The 21,296-nt window shown below is 40.5% G+C and overlaps 1 protein-coding gene across 1 annotated transcript; it reads right to left on the bottom strand.

The window, feature by feature from the left end:
• On the bottom strand, positions 1–16,919 carry psmc6 (proteasome 26S subunit, ATPase 6). The gene is made up of 14 exons (XM_031872800.1): positions 16,568–16,919; positions 15,937–16,016; positions 15,158–15,197; positions 14,007–14,059; positions 12,362–12,429; positions 10,172–10,286; positions 9,830–9,917; positions 6,822–6,883; positions 6,621–6,744; positions 6,017–6,078; positions 2,555–2,675; positions 2,388–2,468; positions 1,316–1,387; positions 1–1,246 (listed from the first exon to the last, which is right to left on the bottom strand). Exons 1-14 carry the CDS (start codon positions 16,650–16,652, stop codon positions 1,128–1,130), a joined length of 1,170 nt encoding a protein of 389 aa, XP_031728660.1. The 5' UTR covers positions 16,653–16,919; the 3' UTR covers positions 1–1,127.
• Positions 16,920–21,296: the final 4,377 nt, after the last annotated feature.

The raw sequence follows: 21,296 nt of genomic DNA on the forward strand, positions 1-21,296 counted from the left end.
AAATTACTGTCCAATCAAAAACCCTTGTAATATAGAATTGATTTTGTCAGTAATTTGACCTTTATTTGATATTTGTACAGTGTACATATTTGTGTTATTTTATATTCAATACAAGGTAACGATGCAGCTGTAAAAGCAATGGGGGGGACAGGACACGTATCCCTTGGGTGAGTGCGACTGTAAATGTCAGCCATCAAACACCGCTGCTTTTCACTACTATCGGCATATAACAGAGGCTGTTACCAACTGTGTCTACATAAAGTTAAGAGAGCTCCACTACACAGGCTGACTTTACATTTTTAGCTCCAGTACTGGTAAGTCAATTTGTTCTGTCAACACATGCAGCCTGTACAGACATCTGCAGTCCCAATCAAACATCATCCTGAAGAAGAATCTTAAAGGCCATGACAAGGGACCGTAGTGGTCTGCTACTCACGGAGTGTTGGGCTCCTACATTCTAACATGGTTATTTGGAGATTATCTGCACCACCCTCTGCATTCTCTGTAGGCCTATTGTTTAACTGCAATACAATTAAAATGTATGCATGTATAATATATACACATACATACTGCTCACAACAAGGTCTATGGATAATATTGAGCCATGATTTCTGGACTGACATTGCTGAAGTTATTTTAAATGTAGTTTTTTGGTGCTTGGAGCGCCACAAGCCGAGTACCATCTGGTCCCATTACATTGGAGAGAATGCACACATCTCTACGGCCGGGATCTCAACACTCGGCAACTCACACCACAACTAACTACAGTGAAAAGAAGCACTACAGGTAAGAGGACAAATGTGTTTGATATTGGGCTGAACTGTCCCTTTAATGAGTTTTGGATCATGCAGTCAGTGAGATGCTGAATGTCAATCACACTTACTTTAAGGTTGAGAGGAAAGAATGGTGATAAACAACTTTCCATATAACGGTGTATTTTCAGTACAAGTTATTTTATCAGGTGTTCTGTGGGATGGCAGAATGATCAGCCTCTATGATGCAGGTCACGCTAACCAGTGGAAACGGGTTACTGAGTAAAAGTTACTTGTTGGCAACTTGCGAGAACGAGGAACACAGCAAATCCATGAAAATGCAATGAAAAATATGGGAACAGGGCTATGACAGATTTATATAGGCTTGTAGTCCAGCTTGGACTCGAGCTTCTTTGAATCCGCCACCTTCCGCACCGCTTTCATGAAGTCCTCCTGTGTGACGTACTCTCGGTCAGCGCGGATGGCAAACAAACCTGCAACAAATAAACACGTGAATAACATGGATTGAGGAAATTAAACTAATGAGGAAACTGATGTCCAACCTGCTTCTGTGCACACGTTTCTCAGATCAGCTCCGTTGAAACCGTCTGATAGCTTCACGATGGCTTCATAATCTGAAACGAACCAAAGACCATCACAAGAAATGTATCATCTCTCTGTTCAGGAATATTGTTCTCACTGCTCATAATGTCTTATCACGACAAAGTGGAAGCCCCGCCCCTCTCAAGACAGAAAAAGTCTCACAAAGTGTATGGGGTCAGCCAGATCACGTCACCCATGTGTGCTCAAACAGAAGAGAAAACAACGTATTGTTCTATTAAATGTTTATGAGATGTCAAAGACAATATCAACCCTAACCCAAAGTATTTCAAAGACTGACCAGCAGTAGGTTTGTATACCTTAAGTGAGATCTGAAACTACAACCCATGTAACATCAGATTTGGGGAAGAAGAGTGTTGAGAGAAATTAATGAAATTAAAGCAATAACTGCATTTCATTCATTTGAGAAAGGGGATTGAAAATGAGTCCGATGTCCTTCTGTCACTTGGTAGACGGCGCCACATCCATCTCGCTTTGCATTAATAATAATCAATATGCCAATGTGATTAACATGGTTATGTTTGTTTTTAAATGGTCGTGAGCCGATAACATGAAGGAGATCACATGTCAGTGGAGGTTACCAGAAAGTTCACATGTTTTTTGGAGTGAAGAGACGAGACATGGCAGAGTTCGTCTCAAAGAAAACTAAAACTACATCAATATATCAACATTTAGGATTTGAAGCCGATGAAACTCAGATTTTTCTGCTTATTTAGTGTTGATTGGTGGCTGCCAAAACAGCTTAGAGGACCATTACTGCCATCAAGTAGACCGGTGTTGCGTCACAGTTATTCACAAGCTCAAAGTGTCACTATGCTCCGCTTGGGAGTCAAGTGCAACAACACTGTAGAGTCCGAGATGAGGAAATTACAAGCAACCAGCATTACAACTGCAAAACTCTGACACAGATCCAACAAATGTGACCTAATGTTGAAGTAGGAGAGAACAACTGACAAAGGAAGCCAGATGTGCCCGGTACGAGGACTCCTTCGGGTAGCCATTCTGCTCACTCACCCATTTCTCCGTGCTTGGTGATGGGACTGGAGTGGATTTTGAGGATGTCCAGACGAGCCTGTTCATTTGGCAGTTCAATGTCTGAAGAGGAGAAAAGGACGTTAGCTTGGCTGCGTGTGCCGTCAGATAACCGACACACCAAGGAGCAACAGGAACAGAGATCTTACGAATTTTACGATCCAGTCTGCCGGGACGCAGCAGGGCCGGGTCCAGAGTATCAGGTCTGTTGGTGGCCATGATCATCTTGACTCTGTGCAGCGTGTCAAAGCCGTCCATCTGGTTCAGCAGCTGACAGGACAGACACACCCCAGTCTTTTATCCTCTATTCACTGTGCTGACTTTAATGGTTGCACTTATGACAACTAAAACAAGTTAATGTCTTGAATACAATGCTAGTAAAGTGAAGTTCATTCACTCAGATGACCAGAGCTGTCCCACTGTAGACGGACTGTGCTGTACTGCATCACCTGTGTCATTGTGAATGTGCTTATTGTTAACTGTGGTTAACAATGTGGTTTGCTGCTCTATATGACGCCATCATATCAAACGCATTCAGGATTCAAGTTCAGGCAGAACTATTACCCATACTTCAGTAAAAACAGAACTAATGGATAGGATTTTTTTAGGCCTGCTTCCTTTTCCTGTTGATTAGCAACCAAAGGCATTTCTCACATGTATGGCTTAAGGCTGCACCATATACTGTCTCAGTATCCACATGCAGTCATGCAGTACACATCCTGCTAGTGGTGTAACAGACCACTGTCCATCCGTACTGATCCCCCTCACGGTTCGGCATGCATGTGAACCGTGGAATAATTAGAGTTTAACGTTAATCATCACAGTGTGAAATTAAGTTTCACCGACGATCGTTATCCGTCAATATTCAGTAAAATATGCCATCAGGACATCAGCATTTATAGTTTTCTAGTCGCTTATCTTCGATAATGTTACACTATCAACAACTAATCCATGTTTAAATTTACACGAGGAGAACGGAGGTTCACTTCAGTTACGATGCGTTAAAATGATAGTGATAAAATGATAACGTTATGATGTGTTCACATGTTATCTGTAAAATGTAGTGTTAGTGAGACACTTGAATAAATCCAGTTGTTTGAAGGAGATGTTTTCACAACATAAATAGATATTAGAAAGGGAATTATGACTTGGCATTTAAATTGGGTGTTTTTATGACGAAAAAATCAATAATTACTATAACAAAGTCAAAGGAGACTTAGTTTTTAGTGGTTTACACTGACTTCAGAGCGGTTGAAATGATTTTTGGGACGGTGGCAAAAAACAAAATAGTCTGTAGTCTTGTAGACCAGCTGATATCATCATTTAAGGGGGCTTGGTCAACTAATCAATATGGATCATCAATAATCGGAAATTAGTATCAGCGGCAAAAGAAAAAACGTGTTTAGGGATCTGTAAAAGTTATATTTTCCCCGTTTTTTTCTTTTGTGCTGATCCGATCCGTGATTCGATCCGAATTGTGAGTTTTATGTTCCGTTGCACCAGTACGTCAGGGTACGACTTCTTTGCTCCTTGATCCTACAAGAAAATTCTCACCAGTGTTTCCACTACTTAGAGCCTCGGTTTCATTTCTACACTTTCAGCGGCACCATTTCTTGACTAGAGCACCATATTGTTTACAGATCTTTAAACTGGACTTCATTAAGGGTGAAAAGCATAGTGCAGCTCTCGTGTGGCCTGTTAGTAGCTCATCTGGTCACAAGATTTTGTTTTCGCTTTATCGCATTATGACGCAATTGTTGATTGCACATTGTAATGGCAACAGCAAAAGGACACCATCTGCATTTAGACTTGTTTCCTCTGAACCCGTCTCTCACTGTGTAATTCTGTCATCCATCAGGTAGCAAGGCTCCATTCAGGGCACAAAGACCAGTGCAGTCTGTACTTATGGTAAGAAAATATTGACACCTACTCTGAACCAAGACGGCACACTCTTTGTTGCCAGGTGTTTTACTCTCTTTATCCAGCACTAAGATGGAGGGTTTCTAGTTCAAATTGTTATTATGGTTTAGACAGTAGCCAAGCTGCTAGCGGTAGCTATGTTGCTAACTGTGTTGTTGGTAGATGTTAGGCTCTGGACAAAAGAAAAGCAATGCGGTTGTCTTTGCGACAGCGGCACCAATTGTAATACGACTTGGAAACGTTCGGTGGGGAAATGTTGAACTGTTGAATGTTGCCACTATGAAGGAGCAGTGTGTAGGATTTAGTGACATCTAGTGAGGAGGCATCCAACTGAACACTCCTCCGCTCACTCCTCCGTCTCCAACTACGGAGGCCTCTAGGTAACGTAAAAACAGGAAAAAGTTTCTCTAGAGTTTAGTTTGTCCGTTTTGGGCTACTGTAGCAACATAGAGGTGCAATATGGTGGACTCTGTGAAGAGGACCTGCTCCCTATGTAGATATGAAAGGCTCATTCGAAGATAAGTGATTACACTAATGAAAAACATAGTTATGAATATTAGATTACATTTCTGCCAATAAATCCCCTTAAATGGTACACACTGTTCCTTTTAGTCCTCTAGACCTGAAACCATTCATTTGAACAGTACTATCATCCGGGAGAGGGAGTTTGGCGTTTGGTTTTGTTCATCTTTCAATGGTCATACTAACTGTGTGAGAGACTGGGAAAGGTGGCCTAGTTGTATCAGGCTAACTAGAGCCCACTGTCTGTAATGATAGTGTTAGCATTGACTGCAGGATCTATAGCGTTTTGGGATTAGTTTGAGTGAGTCGTCAGTGATTGGACTCTTTATCAGTTAACAGGTGGTGGGACTGTAAATACATGCTGCTGCATGCATGCATGTATGCATGTATGCATGTATGGTTTGTAATAGGCCTGTTGCAGTGTGCGTTTGGTGGTTGCCGTACAGTATTTCTGCAGAGCATTCAGACACTCTGCATGTTTAAATGTTTCTGTAACCTTGGAAAGTAAGTGGCCTAAAGAAAACAGACCTATTTTCAAAGTGCCCCAGCTTAATACAGATCAGAGAGCAGTTCTAGACAACTGCAGAGGTTTAGGCTGTCATGAATTGGAGAAAGCAGTGCTGGGACCATACGGTTGCATTCAGAAACCTACTGAAGAAGGTTTTGTGAATCTTATCTGGCTTTGTGGAGGAAACAGGGAGAAGCACTTAATGAAAAAATGAAGAGCTCATTTTACTGGAGCAGTTTAGGGTTTCTGTACAGTAGGAGATCTTTGGAAATTAATGTGAAATAAGTAACAAAGTGCAGCCGAGCTAGCTGATGATTATGAGGTGTCTCACAGTGGAACGTAGCCTGCCGTCCTCCACGGCATGAGCAGAGCAGTTTTCCTCCCCACACAGACCTCTGAGTTAGCAGAGCCGGGAGAAACCCAATGGCCCATTTCACTGCTGCCTGCTGTTCCTTTGGATGACACTCCAGTAGATTTGGCTTTTGTTGTAGATAATGACTGAGGTTAAAGCTGTTGACTCCAAGGCATTAGAAGCCACCTTAATGAAGCTGAAAGATCTCTATAAAAAAGGCAGCAGAGAAAGATCCCTCTAGAGATTCCTGAGAGTTACTTTCTAAAGGACGGCGTTCTAGAAAAGACATCACTTCAGTGACTCAGTTACCTCCATCAAAGTCCTCTGGATCTCTCTGTCAGCAGAAGTTCCCTCAGAGAAACGACGGCCGCCTACAGGGAACACACAAACATGACGAGCATTGGGTGATGATTCCCAACACACAGGCTGGCAGGTCCTAACTTAAGTATTTAAACCCCAAGAGAAGAATCTGAACCACTATGTATATTCAGTGCAAATAGGACTGCAATATCCTATTTCTAGTGTGTATTCAGTGTTTATATTGTTCCATTTGTTCCATTTTATTTGTGTTGTTATATTGTATATTCTAGTAATGGGTCTGATTGGATCCTGGGCTTCGAGGGAATTCAAATTCAATGAAGAAAAACACACTGAAAGGTTTCGTATCTTTATATCCATTTTTCCATCTTCGTATCAATTTTGACGAGGCGTCAGCATGAGCTAACATCAGCGACAAAGGCTGCCTACAAGATTCAGCTGCTTCACAATAAAAGCAGATTTGTAGAGCTTTGATTGTAACTTCATGCAGAGTAGATGAGAAAATACATATACCCTTAAAAGAACAAACCCTAACCGAAAAATGCTAAAGCCCTAGGAAAGACAAAAACTAAACCGGATCCTCAGTGTTACTCACCAATGGCATCAATCTCATCCATAAAGATGATGCAGGGCTGGTGGTCTCTGGCATAGTTGAACATCTCTCTAATCAGCCTGGCGCTCTCACCGATGTACTTGTCCACGATGGAGCTGGACACCACCTGTAGCGTGCAGACACGCAGCATCAGCTGACTGACTACAGTGTAGCAGTCCGACCTGACACAGCGCTGACACTCACCTTGAGGAAGTTACAGTCCAGCTGACTGGCCACCGCTCTGGCAAGAAGAGTCTTCCCAGTACCTGTTACAGACGGAATCTGTCAAACACCAGATACAGATCCAAACGCATGATCTAAAACTACACAACACTTAAAAGATATTTGTGTCATAAAATTCATATACATATGCAAATAGGTTTACAAAGGGCTTATTTAGTGTCTCAGAAACAAATAGTCACTGATTGTTAGCCTTCTAAAGTATAGTTTATGGTCGCCGTGGTGAAGTAAATAATGCAATCACAGCAAAAGCTCTGCCAGTGGTTGCTGCGCTTGGTCGTGCACCTCTGAACTTTAGTATCTAGGCGCACACGATTGGAACTTTGCAGACATGACAGAAATATTCACTGATAAAAACACTATAAAACATGTCAGATTTTACAAAGTAGGCCAATTTTGTTTTTAGCAGCTTTAGAAACAGGAGGACTTAAAAAAAAAAAAAAAAAAAAAAAAAAATCTATATTTGAGTAAAAATGATGCTTTGCAAATAGTCTGATGCTTCCTGTATCCGCTGCCTGGTGCTACAGAACGCGTGCAAACATGCATCATGTAGCTCTGTGTCAAATGTAAACCACGTTGTGTAAAAGTCATGTAAATCGGAGGCGTTTGTCACAAAATCCAGATTTCCTTTCACCAGCAGGTGGCGCTGTGAGTATTAGGGAAAATTAGCTTGTAGACATCCTCAGGCCATGAGTGTTATCAAGCATGTGAAGTTTGAGACTGTTTGGAACAAGTCCAGCTGAGTTACATCAGCTTTTTCATGGGGAATCACGTAAAGTAGCCGCCCGCTACGGCTAACCGATTCCGTCAAACGTAAAGCTTTTGATAACTTTTAATCACAACGGTCTTGACATGGTACTGACACAATTTAAAGTGGATCTGATGAAGTCCCTAGGAGGAGTTCGTTAAAGTATAGCGACTAGAAATAGGCCAAAATCTATTGAAAAATGACACATAAATGAAACTGGACGACTTCCGGTAGGGTTTAGAGCATGGTCCCAAGAGACTTATATTTAAGTCTCCATAGGATACATGTGCCTATCAAGTTTCATACATGTAGCTCAAACGTAGCGCTGAGGCTGCTCTTTTGAAATCTTGTAGGGGGCGCTATAGAGGCAATTTTAAACGGACAAGCCAAAAACCCATGTACACCATGTCTTCCTATGACCTATGACACATGTACAAAGTCCCATGAGTTTTAGAGCATCCCAAGTCACTAAACCATCAGCTTCCTTTTTCATGGCGAACGATGCGTCGCCACGGCACATATGCTGCAAATTTGGTAATTTTAGGAAAAACGGTTGAGAAGTTATGTGTATTGATATTTTGCCACGCACCTAACAAGTGTATTGGTCCATATCTTGTAAACGCAAAGAGATATCAAAAACTTTTGATGATCTAGATCCACTTATGATCCACAGCAAATTTCGTAGAAATCTGAGCCAGGGTGTAGGAGTTTGCAAAAATGTGTTTTTTTTCACTAAATTCAAAATGGCTGACTTCCGGTTGGGTTTAGAGCTCCGGGGGCTTTTTTGTCAGTCTACATGTGATACATCTGTTTACCAAATGTTATACATCTAAATTTTATATATAGATAGTGAAACGTACTGCGAGGGCTGCATCGTCGAAATATTGTATAAATTCATACAAAATTGATAATGGCAGACTTCCGGTAGGGTTTAGAGCATGGTCCCAAGAGACTTATTTTTAAGTCTCCATAGGATTCATGTGCCTACCAAGTTTCATACATGTAGCCAAAACGTAGCGCTGGGGCTGCTCTTTCGAAATATTGTAGGGGGCGCTATAGAGGCAATTTAAAACGGCCAATAAAGAAAATCATATAAACTATTTCTTCCAATGACCTGTGACACATGTACAAAGTTCCATGAGTTTTTGAGCATCCCAACCCACTAAACCATCAGCTTCCTTTTTCATGGCAAACTATGCGTCGCCACGGCAACAGCGTTCAACGAAAACTCAAAAAATTCATGATGATGCATCATCAATGTCTTAAGGCTATCCTTACCAAATTTTAGACTCATCAGGTCACCTGGCTAGGAGGAATAATTAAAAGTATAAAATATGACATTTCCTTTAGCCAGTAGGTGGTGCTATGAATTATTGACTTTTTTTCAATTGAAGTATGTTTAGGCTTGAAGTAGCATCATGTAAAAGAAGTTGTGCGGATTGGATAATGTACCTTGGAGTTATAACAACTTATAAGAACTTATTTTTTCATAAACAATGACGCAAAATGGCCACCACGCCACGTCAAGGTTCTTTGATGAAAACTCTCGATTTGGATAACTTTTAATCACAAAGGTCTTAAGAGCATCCTGACCAAAGTAGAAGTCGATCGCTTAAAATCTCTAGGAGGAGTTCGTTAAAGTGCGAAGGCTGAAATCTGCAAAAAGTGACAAAAAGCACAATTTCGAGGGTTTACTGTAGCGCCCCCTAGTTGTTGAATGCAAAATAAATCTCAGGGTATGTTAGAGGATGCAATGTGCACATATGCTGAAAATCTGGTAATTTTAGGACAAACGGTTGAGAAGTTATATGTATTGATATTAAGCCACGCCCCTAAGAAGTTTATTGGTACGCCGGTCCGACTTGTAGGGGGCACTAGAGAGCCATTTCTTAACACAGAAAGATGCATTCTTTTTCAGATGGCTATATTCACCAGGCCTGACAAGTCCCCAAAATTTGGTGAGTTTTCATGCATGGCAAGTCCTCCAACCATGCGTACGGTTACTCAAACGGGTACAATATCAATAGGGCCTTCGCTGGCCCTACGTCGGTTGCTCGGGCCCTAATTACAATCCTCTGCTGCATTGTGGAGGTTGGTTTATGGCTTTTTGCCGGTTACACTGGTTGTCTTCTTGCTTCTTCGCAGTGCATTGTGTTTGTACACCCTCTGGTGTTTCGGAGAATATCAAGCTTAAAGACGGGTGTTATTTCGCTGGACCACTGACCTGGAGGCCCGTAGAGCAGGCAGCCTTTAGGGGGGATGATGCCCACTCTCTGGAAGAGCTCAGGGTTGGTCAGAGGCAGCTCAATCACCTGCCACCAGATAACAGCAGCATTGTTTTGGATACAATTGACAGAAATTAAAATTTAAATATATCATCTTGTCTTAATGCCTTTACAACAGTATCCCTCCAATCAACACACAACTGTTAACTCCTAACACATATGGGAGCCTCTGTTCAACTTAAACACACACATCACATTTCACAATGTGAGTAACATAATATATTTTTTAAAAAGAACAAAAAATAATAATAAAAATATTTGAATTGCTGGCTTTGTTGTACCTCTCTCAGCTCACGGATCTGTTCGGACAAGCCTCCAATCTCAGAGTAGGAGACGCTGCCCGGGTCCTCGTGGGACATGTTGTAGACCAGAGGGTCCACCTCTCTGGGCAGGTACCTTGGACAGAACAGGAAACACATTATGAGCAGACGGCAGGGCTGTCAGAATAAAAGCACTATTGACATGTGTCAACAACGGCTATGTTCACATTCTTTTTTTTTTTTAATTCTTTGTAATGGAAGCGCTGCGTATTAACACTATGCTACAACCGCAACAGTGTGAAGAGGCGCTGAGCGTGTGGGGTTTTTCTGGACACTGAGAATTTAAAAACTCGTCAGCCTTCCCTTCATCCAGAGCAGGTACTCTACCATGTGCCAATGTTTTTACTTCTGCCGATATTCCGTATCATAGCAACTAGACGCAACCAAAGCATCTTGGCTGATAAAACCACTGGGCCTGATTGCCCTTCTGTGTTCTGCATTCAACAATAAGTTATCGCAAGTTTGAAAACTGCCACATTTTTTCATTTAAAAACAACGATATAGCTAATAATTGACCAACAATAAAGCTTATTTATACAGCACTGAAATCAGGATGAATAAAATTATTTGCAAATAAAAAGGCAATAATACCACATATCTCGCCGTTGAGCTAATCTTTATCACTGCAGAGAAATTCCTATACCGTGGCCGCTCTAGCACACACCCATCACAAGCTGTGTATGTATATGGTTTACTCTTCATCATGCCACTTTTACTTCCATATTTTGTGGAACGTTTACAGCTTTACGAGTGTAACAGTGCAAAAAATGCATGGTTTATTATATCTTGCATTCTTGGAAGTCACTGCTTGATATTCTTTTGGTGTGGCGAGAAAAACATACAAATATTTACACAAAAAAAAAAGGTTCATAAGCTGCAATTCTTTCTGCAAGGCACACAAACACTTGCAGATGCTCAATAAGTAACCTACACAAAGATAAGAAAGTATTACTTCAATACTTTCCCTTTTCTGTAGCGTGTAAATAAATAAATAATTAAAACATTGTCCTCCAGGGAAAGGAGCAGTAGCAGTATTTTACACAGCGTGTGTGTTGGAACTGATCAGGAAGGAGTCAGGATCTGGGTGGCTTACCACCTCAGCTTAATTATTTCCTGGAGCAAACCCTGACTTCCATGAAGGATAATTATGACAGGAAACTGAGCAGATGCTTCAACCCCATATTGACTATAATGCAGTGGCGGGCCGTGCATTTTATACCTGGGCCTTCACTGCTGTCCTGCAGCTGAAACACCTCATTATGACGCCACAGCTACGGTTATCATTTGTTTCATGTAAAAATGAAGCTCAACACTCTTCTTACCTAGAGACACAGAGGTGAAATCTGATTGGATAAAAGCTCTACTTAAAACAAGCTGCACTGGAAGCAGAGCAACTGAGGAAGACAGTAGCTGTGCAATGAGAAAATAAGATAATGGGGAAAAAATTATAATACATGTAGTGTATTTATGAAAAATTATAAAATTATAGAATAGCTATAACTTTGTGATTCTAGAGGCCAGCAGAGAAGGCCTTGCTGGCCCTGACAGTCCACCACTGGTATAATGGATTCTGCTGGCACATCTGCTGTGATGAACAATTATTTGGTGTTGATTGTTCATTAGTCCTGTGTAAAGGGCACTGCTTGAATGCCATAACACTTCCACTATAAATCAATGCCACCTGCTACAGCAGGCGTGAGCAGGGATGCGTACGTGGAAAGCCGCTCTACAAAAGTCACAACAGGCCAGTCATCACATTTCTAGCTTTTAAGCGGCGGCCTTTTATACAGAAAAAGGTCATAAAAGGTCTTTTTCAATATCCATATAAAATAAATGACTTACTGACTACAAGGAACGTAATATTTTTTTATTGTTTCCTATGAATTACATAGAGTGTGGCTGGTCCACCCACCCATTATAGTCTAACTAAATCCTGTGGGAAACACTGCACCTGTGTCCTTTGATAATAGCTGACAAGAGAGATTGAAATAGCAGACTGAATGACTAACACAACTATGAGCCCAGTGTGGTTAGAGGTGTAGACAGTAAAGTAAAAAATACACTGCGGCATATCCGCTCCGCTAATGGATCGCATCCATTCTGTCTTCAATGTAGCCTGAATGTTAAAGTAAGTAAGTAAATCCAGCCTACCTCATTATAGTGAGTGTGGTCATGTCCAAAGCCACTCTGGTGCCTGGCTTCAGCTGGGACTTGTCCAACTGCAATGAAAGCCACCATAGATTAGTGTTCACCTTCTTAAGACTGAGGTTGAAAATGAGTGCAAATTTGGTTATTTTTGTTCTATCCAGAAAAAACACCATCAATCAACAATTTTGATTTGTAAAAATAAATAAATGCTACAAAAAACTGATGGCCAAAACAATGTGTCTGTAAATGTATATGTGGCAGATATGTCAATTTCTGAATGGGCCAAAAACAGACACAATAGTAAAGGTACTTCGATTGCATTACAGTCCTGCTCATTTTCAAGTCAATGTCTCTCAGTACATGAAAGAGTTTTCCACTGAATTTCAACCTGGAAATTAAATTGATTCTTATTGGATTTATGCCATGGACTTTTACTAAACAGTCAAAATTGGTGAAGTGAAGCGGAAAAAATATATCAAAATAAATATAAACATCCTGCTTCCACGAAGTGGCAACATTTCGAGTTAAGTAAACAACAAACGGGTCGTTGACAGAAAAACTAGTTTGTAGGCTGCAGAAGCCTTATCAACTGAAAGCTGTCAGGGCATTAATCAATGATCTGTTGATCTTACCGAATTAAGACTCCATCGCCTAACAATAGCATAGCCCTAAGTGCTGAAAAAATGTTAGAAACATAGATTTAGAGAATGGTGCCCCCCCCCACACTAAATTGTACACAGGTGGACTTCATTAACTAATTATATGACTTTTGAAGATAGTTGGTAGGGATGGGAATCTCTAGGCACCTCACGATTTGATTTCAAAGGGCTACGATGCGATTATAAAACAATTGGCGATTCTTCTTGATGCATCAAACTTTTTCGAGACATGATTCATAATCGGTGGCTCATTCAGGGGCAGCTGTAAGGAATGGACAGCCCGGTATCACAGAATTGTTACAGCCGATCATAACGTGAATCGAGTTTGAAATTTCCTATTATTGAGTTTTCTACATCGAGTCATAATTGTTCATGAGAGAATCCCGATGCATCCAAGAATCGGAAACCAATTTTTATTCATTTTGTGTAGGTCCATTACATAAAATCCAAATATAAAACCTTATATTCCAGGTTCCACCTTAAGTCAACCATGGTCAGAATTATGATAGACAGTTAAAAACAAAGTATCAAATCTATGATGCAGAAACAGAGATGCTGTCTTTTGAAGCCTCAAGTCTGGCATTTTGGCTGTCGCCATCTTGGATTTTTGCAACAAGTAACAGAAAGTGACCATATTTAGAATGCAGATTGTCGTGGAGACGCCGTTTATAGTGCTGGTAGAGACCTGTCAATCACAAGGTAGCCCCGCCCCAAAGCATACTCCGCTTTATGGTCTATTTGACTCTAAAAGGGACCATCATTTACTAAATGAACATCATGCTTTACTGAAGACTTGTAACTAGCAATTGAGCATGATGCTTTACTGAACCTTTGGGTCCAGACAAATATTTGCAGGTAAGTTTGTATTAATTTTGTTTGCATAAATGTCTATCAGTCTTCTGAAAATGACAACCAAATATGTAACCATAAAATCTGGCAACACACAAATAAGAGAAGCTAATACACATTGGCATGTGTTCGCCACCTACCTGTCTGCGGCATCCAACCACATATCTGGGGCCGTTGGTGGCCTTGACAATGACTGGAATAAAAAAAAAATACATTGGCATTACAGGTCTGAGCTAATCAGTCTGACGTGTCACAGTTAGAGGCTGTCATTAGTCATTTTCCATTGGCTGCCAAGCTTCAAGAGGGTGGGTCTTGCGTAATATGAGCCTGCCACAGAGCAGTTGAAGGAGAGAAGCCAAAATGGAGGAAAAAGTGTGGACAGAGTGGAAACAGGAGAGTGGCGTGTTGCTAGCGGTGTCACGGACCATTCTTGAGCCGTGATCCGTACAGGATCCCCCCTCACGGTTTGGCAAGCATGTAAATCGCGGATGAATTACTCCGTTTAACTTTAACCATAACAGTGTGAAAAACGTTTTACTGAGAATTGTTCGCATAATTGTGATTTTCAAGTTGCCGATCTCTTTGTAAACAACCAATCCGTGTTTAAAATGAACAGGTAGGTGGCAGCACCACCAACGGCTACAGTGAAAATGAGTATTGGGTGAATGTAAATTATAACGTTATCGTGTGTTCACATGTACTCTTATAAAATGTAGTGTTAGTGAGAAACTTGAATAAATGCAGTTTTTTTAAAGATGTTTTCATAACAACATTAATAGATACAAGAGAGGGAATTATGAGCCGTTTACATTAGTTCTAAGCAGATTATTATACATCATTAAAACCACTATTGACATGATTTATATTAATCAAAAAATCTTTTATCTTTTATTTACCTTTAATTTCCTTATTATTTGAATTGTGTGTTTTTACGAAGAAAAAAAACCCATCAAAAATTACTTTAACAAAGTAAAAGGATAATATTTAGTATTAAAATTGTCTGGAGCCTTGTAGACCAGCTGTTATAATCAAACACCAAAGGGATCTGTATCTGCCAATATGGATCATCGGCGGGAAAAAAACATGATCAGGGATCTAAAAAGGTTATGTTTGCCCCGTTTTTTTTTTTCTTTGGTGCTAATCCGATCCGTGATAAGATCTTAACCAGGAGTTTTAAGATACGTTGCACCGATACGTGTTGCAGATGAATGCAGAGCAATATTTTCTTTAAATTATTTTGCTGGTACTACCTGCTGTACTGTGACAATTGTAAATGTTCCAATAAACTTACATTTCTCCTCAGTCAGCTGTTTGAGCACTTCTCCAACAATCTGCAGGGAATGAGGCACAGATGTAGTTAGTAGAGGCAGATTTGATTCACTCCCTCCTGTTTTTCTAATTAGGTCCTTTCCACTGTCTTCACACACTGAACCCTCTCCTTTCTCTTTACTGAGACACTCTGACCTACATCTCGTAGATCTCATAGACCCACAAGTGTATGTAAGGCTGGATGAAAGACGTGCGATAAACATTCAGATAAAAATATGCATTGCATACCACATATGTTTTCAATAATATCCTGTTTTACAGAAATCTTTTCTCACTATTGTAAGAAAAGTTATAAAGCCAGCTTAGTGTCTCCTCTAGACGATAAAGAAGGATTTGATTGGTCTTTAACAGCACGGTTAATCCTGATAGGCCAGATAGAATTGAAGGGGGCTTGGTCAACTCATTTATAATCGTGAAGCTGCTTATCTGGCAGCAGAATATAATAATCCTTTTCAATGTCAATGAAAGCACCAGTATTGTGTGAGGAACTTCACTAAAACACAGAATCAATCACTTCAGATTCTGACTATAGTAATTATTTTTTACTAATGATGAATTTAACAATTATTTTCAAAATGGTCATGTCTCCGAAATTAAATTTATGCCAGTGACTGCCTGTCATTGTGTTGATATACAAAATAAAATGTCAGTCTATTGTTGAAACAACTTGAATTAATCCCTTCATTGAGATCCCAGAGGCTAAAATGTTAACAAAATGTTACAAACAATAAATATTCTTACCTGACCAACACTTTGCAGAGCCTTCAGGTCATTTTCTGATTTCTCGTACTGTTTAGTTTGTTCTCTCAGTTGTTCTCTCACTAGATAACAAAGGAGGTCAGAATATGTTGATTCTAGTTTTTTGTTATCAAACACCAAAATTCAGTCAAGAATGAAACTGTTAGTTACAGCTAAGGGTGGAAGCTGTGGTCACACTGTCAAACAAATATGCCTGTTAATGGAAGTTAACGTTAGCTGGTCAAAGTTAGCTTCACGTAAATGTCGTAATTACGTTAACAGATAGGACATACATACATTATGTGTATCGAAATAATGGCTACAACGGCTATGGTTCACTTAATTTTAGAAGTTATTAACCTAACGTTAGTTACTGCTCGGCATAGTATTTTTCTTACAATTGTTAGTCTACTTACAGTTAACGTTAACGTTACTTCTTCGCTAAGATAGCACTACTAGCGTTAACCGGCTTAGCACTACATTCATTTCTATGAGGATGCTAACTGCATGACAAAGCACTAGCTAGCTGGCTGGCCAGCTAGCTGATGATGGCTACCCAATCATATATATCTTATCAAACATACAAGATGCATTTCTGCAACACCACAAACGTCAAAATAAAATAGTCTCTTACATTCTTTTAACCTCCCGTCAATTTCTTTGTGTTCAAGTAATTTTTTCCTGTAGTCTTGCAGTGCCTTCTCCCTTGTGTCCGCCATGATGCCCCACTGTATGCTGGGAAACTGCCGCGTCACAACAGTATCCGCCCCGTCCCTGACACTTTGCTAGTGTGCAGATCTGTAACTATAACAAGTCTGCTGAGTGACATAAAATAAGTACACCCCGAAATGAATCACAGATAGCCTTTACACAGCGATAATTGGTAATCAACTTGTCCTGCTGACATTAGGCTCGTTCGAGATGAGCTGCGCCTCGCTTGAAAGGTGGACGAGTATTGGCGGCAGCCAAAACTCGGCGTTTTTTGTCAGCGTTGACAAAAAACTGCGGTCAAGTCGGACAGCTTTCAGCAGCCCTCAAAAAATAAACAGGAAGTCACAGAAATAGTTATATCCTGTTAGATCTGTAGGCTACTTGTAGTTTTTCTCGCTCGGATGAATTCATATGTTTGTAAATATATTGTAGGAGCTATTTATTAGTTAGTATTAGCTAGTATTTAGTTATTTTATTCATAAGTAGTATAGTTTAATTATTCTAGATGTTTGCTTATTTAGGTTAGAGTGTTTGTTTGATATATTAAGATTCTCATTCGTTTAGTTGAATTATTTTTTGTTGTTGTTTAAGTATACTTAGTTTTTAGGTTAGTTGGTTTGCTTATGAATTGGGTAACACTGTGGGCACCTGTAGTTATTTATATGAGTAGGCAGGTATAGGACCAGCATGCACCGGGGTTGGCTATGGTTTTTTACCAGAGCAGTAGAGGCAGCGAGGAGTTTCTTTTTTCTTTTGTTTGTTTGCTTGTTTGTTTTGGTTTGCGAAATAAATAATGACAAAAACGGAAGCCTGTATGGACAATAAACTTGTTTGCCTGCATAAACCACAAACTCATGGTGCATCAGTGGCCCTTTGATTAATGTTTTTTTGGGGGGGATTTATCGGACAAATGGCCACTACATATATATTATTGTGGAAACTTGCGACATTCAGGGCTTAGCCCGAAGTCTGTTTTATTTTCATTAACAAGTGATATTTTTATGCTTTTTTATGCACACTGGTTTTCTTTTACACACCAATCATTTTCAGATCACAGACTGTCAGTAAGAAGTGGATAGTCGTTGGGACGTCGCCCATTGATGTGTGATTGAGTTTGGCGTTTTGGCCTTCACCATCTTGTTTTTTGCAACGGAAATGACCATATTTGGACTGTGGAGGAGTGATGCCATGGTAGAGACAGCGTATACGACTCTGGGAGTGACCTGTCAATGACAAAGTAGTTGCCCCTGCTTTATGGGCTATTTTACTCTAAATGGACCATCATTTACTACATAACATCCTGCTGTATTGAAGAAGACTTGAAACCAGCAATTGAGACCATAAACTCATGTTTACAATCTTTACTGAGGTAATAAATCAAGTGAGAACTAGGGTCATTTTTTCATAGACTTCTACACAATCTGACTTCTTTTTGCAACCAGAGGAGTAGCCCCCTGATGGCCAGTAGAGAGAATGCAAGTTTAAGGCACTTCAACATTAGCCTCACTTTTCACAAGAGGAGGTTGCCGCCTGTTTGAGATACAGTTTGTGTAATGCATGCACTGTTTACCTCTCTCTCATATGCATCCATCTGTCTGTCTGTGTCTTTCTCTCTTCACTGAATTTACAAAAGTGCATTCACACACTGAATTCTCACTAGAAATTGAACCGTTCACCATTCCATTTTCGAGCCATGCCGAAAAGTATGTAATGGTACCTAGAATTATGATGAAGAGAAATGTACAGTGGCGGCTGGTAGAACAATTTCTAGGTAGGGCCATCCTATCAATTTCAGCAAACATCCCAGTATGATTTAATGCAAAAAAAAAAATTAAGTATCAAACACGCATTACTACTTTGCAGTTAAATATTTAACATCTATTCCAACACGAAAAAAAGCAGTAAACAACACTTTGATAAACACGTCATAACATCTTATTTTTGTCACCCTCACAGGGAATTCAGTATAATATATACAGTGGGTACGGAAAGTATTCAGACCCCTTTAAATTTTTCACTCTTTGTTTCATTGCAGCCATTTGCTAAAATCAAAAAAGTTAATTTTATTTCTCATTAATGTACACTCAGCACCCCATCTTGACAGAAAAAAACAGAAATGTAGAAATTTTTGCAAATTTATTAAAAAAGAAAAACTGAAATATCATAAGTATTCAGGCCCTTTGCTGCGACACTCATATTTAACTCACATGCTGTCCATTTCTTCTGATCCTCCTCGAGATGGTTCTACTCCTTCATTGGAGTCCAGCTGTGTTTAATTAAACTGATTGGACTTGATTAGGAAAGGCACACACACCTGTCTATATAAGACCTTACAGCTCACAGTGCATGCGAGAGCAAATGAGAATCATGAGGTCGAAGGAACTGCCCAAGGAGCTCAGAGACAGAATTGTGGCAAGGCACAGATCTGGCCAAGGTTACAAAAGAATTTCTGCAGCACTCAAGGTTCCTAAGAGCACAGTGGCCTCCATAATCCTTAAATGGAAGAAGTTTGAGACGACCAGAACTCTTCCAGTTTGGCCGTCCAGCCAAATTGAGCAATCGTGGAAGAAGAGCCTTGGTGAGAGAGGTAAAGAAGAACCCAAGGATCACTGTGGCTGAGCTCCAGAGATGCAGTAGGGAGATGGGAGAAAGTTCCACAAAGTCAACCATCACTGCAGCCCTCCACCAGTCGGGGCTTTATGGCAGAGTGGCCCGACGGAAGCCTCTCCTCAGTGCAAGACCTATGAAAGCCTGCATAGAGTTCGCCAAAAAACACATGAAGGACTCCCAGACTATGAGAAATAAGATTCTCTAGTCTGATGAGACCAAGATTGAACTTTTTGGCATTAATTCTAAGCGGTATGTGTGGAGAAAACCAGGCACTGCTCATCACCTGCCCAATACAATCCCAACAGTGAAACATGGTGGTGGCAGCATCATGCTATGGGGGTGTTTTTCAGCTGCAGGGACAGGACGACTGGTTGCAATTGAAGGAAAGATGAATGTGGCCAAGTACAGAGATATCCTGGAAGAAAACCTCTTCCAGAGTGCTCTGGACCTCAGACTGGGCCGAAGGTTCACCTTCCAACAAGGCAATGACCCTAAGCACACAGCTAAAATAACAAAGGAGTGGCTTCGGAACAACAACTCTGTGACCATTCTTGACTGACCCAGCCAGAGCCCTGACCTAAACCCAATTGAGCATCTCTGGAGAGACCTGAAAATGGCTGTCCACCAACGTTCACCATCCAACCTGACGGAACTGGAGAGGATCTGCAAGGAAGAATGGCAGAGGATCCCCAAATCCAGGTGTGAAAAACTTGTTGCATCATTCCCAAGAAGACTCATGGCTGTACTAGCTCAAAAGGGTGCTTCTACTCAATACTGAGCAAAGGGTCTGAAAACTTATGACCATGTGATATTTCAGTTTTTCTTTTTTAATAAATTTGCAAAAATTTCTACATTTCTGTTTTTTTCTGTCAAAATGGGGTGCTGAGTGTACATTAATGAGAAATAAAATTAACTTTTTTGATTTTAGCAAATGGCTGCAATGAAACAGAGTGAAAAATTTAAAGGGGTCTGAATACTTTCCGTACCCACTGTATATATATCATATAAAAATATTCAGTATAATATAAAACACATGCATACATACGTAGATATTTAGATATATACACAGTATATATCTATAAAATATAATATAACATGTGTATGTATTGAGATGCCCCTATAGACCTTGTTATAGGAGGTAAAGATCAGTAGAAGTAAACATGAAGTGTAATTATGAATACTGATGTTAAATTAGCTATGATGAGTTTTCACTGTTAATTTACCATCTCAATTAAATGTTTGCCTCCATGACCAAGTTAAGCAGATGAGACTGAGGACAACTATGTAGAAGAAAAGATGTTCACTTTGCCTAATATGTAGCTTGACAGAGTTCTCATGTGTGCCCTGGTGTTCTCATGTTTACCTCCTCATCCCTCACTCCCTAACTGTCCGTGCTGGATCTGTCCCCGTTGTTTTAAAAAGCTAAATAAGTTATTAGCGTGACGTCATGCAGCTAGCCAAACCTGTCTGGTGTACAGCTACTAGAGAAGCATCGCATGTACTGCTTCCCTTTCCTGCTAGTCTGCTGTCTGATTGTGAGGTCAGGCTGATCTGGGATCAGCTCTTTGGCCTGCAGAATCTCCACCAAAGTTCTCCTCTCAAATGGGTCTTGGAGTAGTAGTGCTTGCGCTGGCGCTCGTGCTCGCCTGTAGAGACTTCTGACAAGAATTCGCAGCTTTGGGCCAAATCGTTTTGGCCCCAAGCTGAATCTACATATTTATTTCCACCATGCATCAAACTGGACGAACTTCAGCTACTGGTCGGGAAAACTTTTTCATACTCCGTTTTGTGCTTCACGGAGACTTGGCTCTGTGGAATGATACCAGACTCTGCGCTCCGGCTCGCAGGCTTCCAGCTGTTCAGAGAGGGTCGTGACCCGGAGCTCTCCGGCAAATCGAAAGTCGGAGGAATCTACAGAGCCAAAAGGTCGCAGTCAACACCCTTCACTTCATTCTCCAGCATGTGGACTCCTCAAGAACCTACACCAGGATCCTTTTTGTGGATTTCAGCTCTGCCTTCAACACCATCATACTGTCTCTGCT

The sequence above is a fragment of the Anarrhichthys ocellatus genome, unplaced genomic scaffold (assembly GCF_004355925.1).
Source record: "Anarrhichthys ocellatus isolate YVR2014 unplaced genomic scaffold, GSC_Weel_1.0 scaffold66, whole genome shotgun sequence".
NCBI classification, from domain to species: Eukaryota; Metazoa; Chordata; class Actinopteri; order Perciformes; family Anarhichadidae; genus Anarrhichthys; species Anarrhichthys ocellatus.

Bases quoted from the DNA above. Each gene is read 5' to 3' on its own strand.
- psmc6 (XM_031872800.1), bottom strand. From the start codon at position 16,652: ATGGCGGACACAAGGGAGAAGGCACTGCAAGACTACAGGAAAAAATTA. The intron at 15,198-15,936 runs GTAAGAATATTT...CATTCCCTGCAG, and splicing joins CTCTGCAAAGTGTTGGTCAG to ATTGTTGGAGAAGTGCTCAA. The intron at 1,388-2,387 runs GTGAGTGAGCAG...GGTTCGTTTCAG, and splicing joins CACCAAGCACGGAGAAATGG to ATTATGAAGCCATCGTGAAG.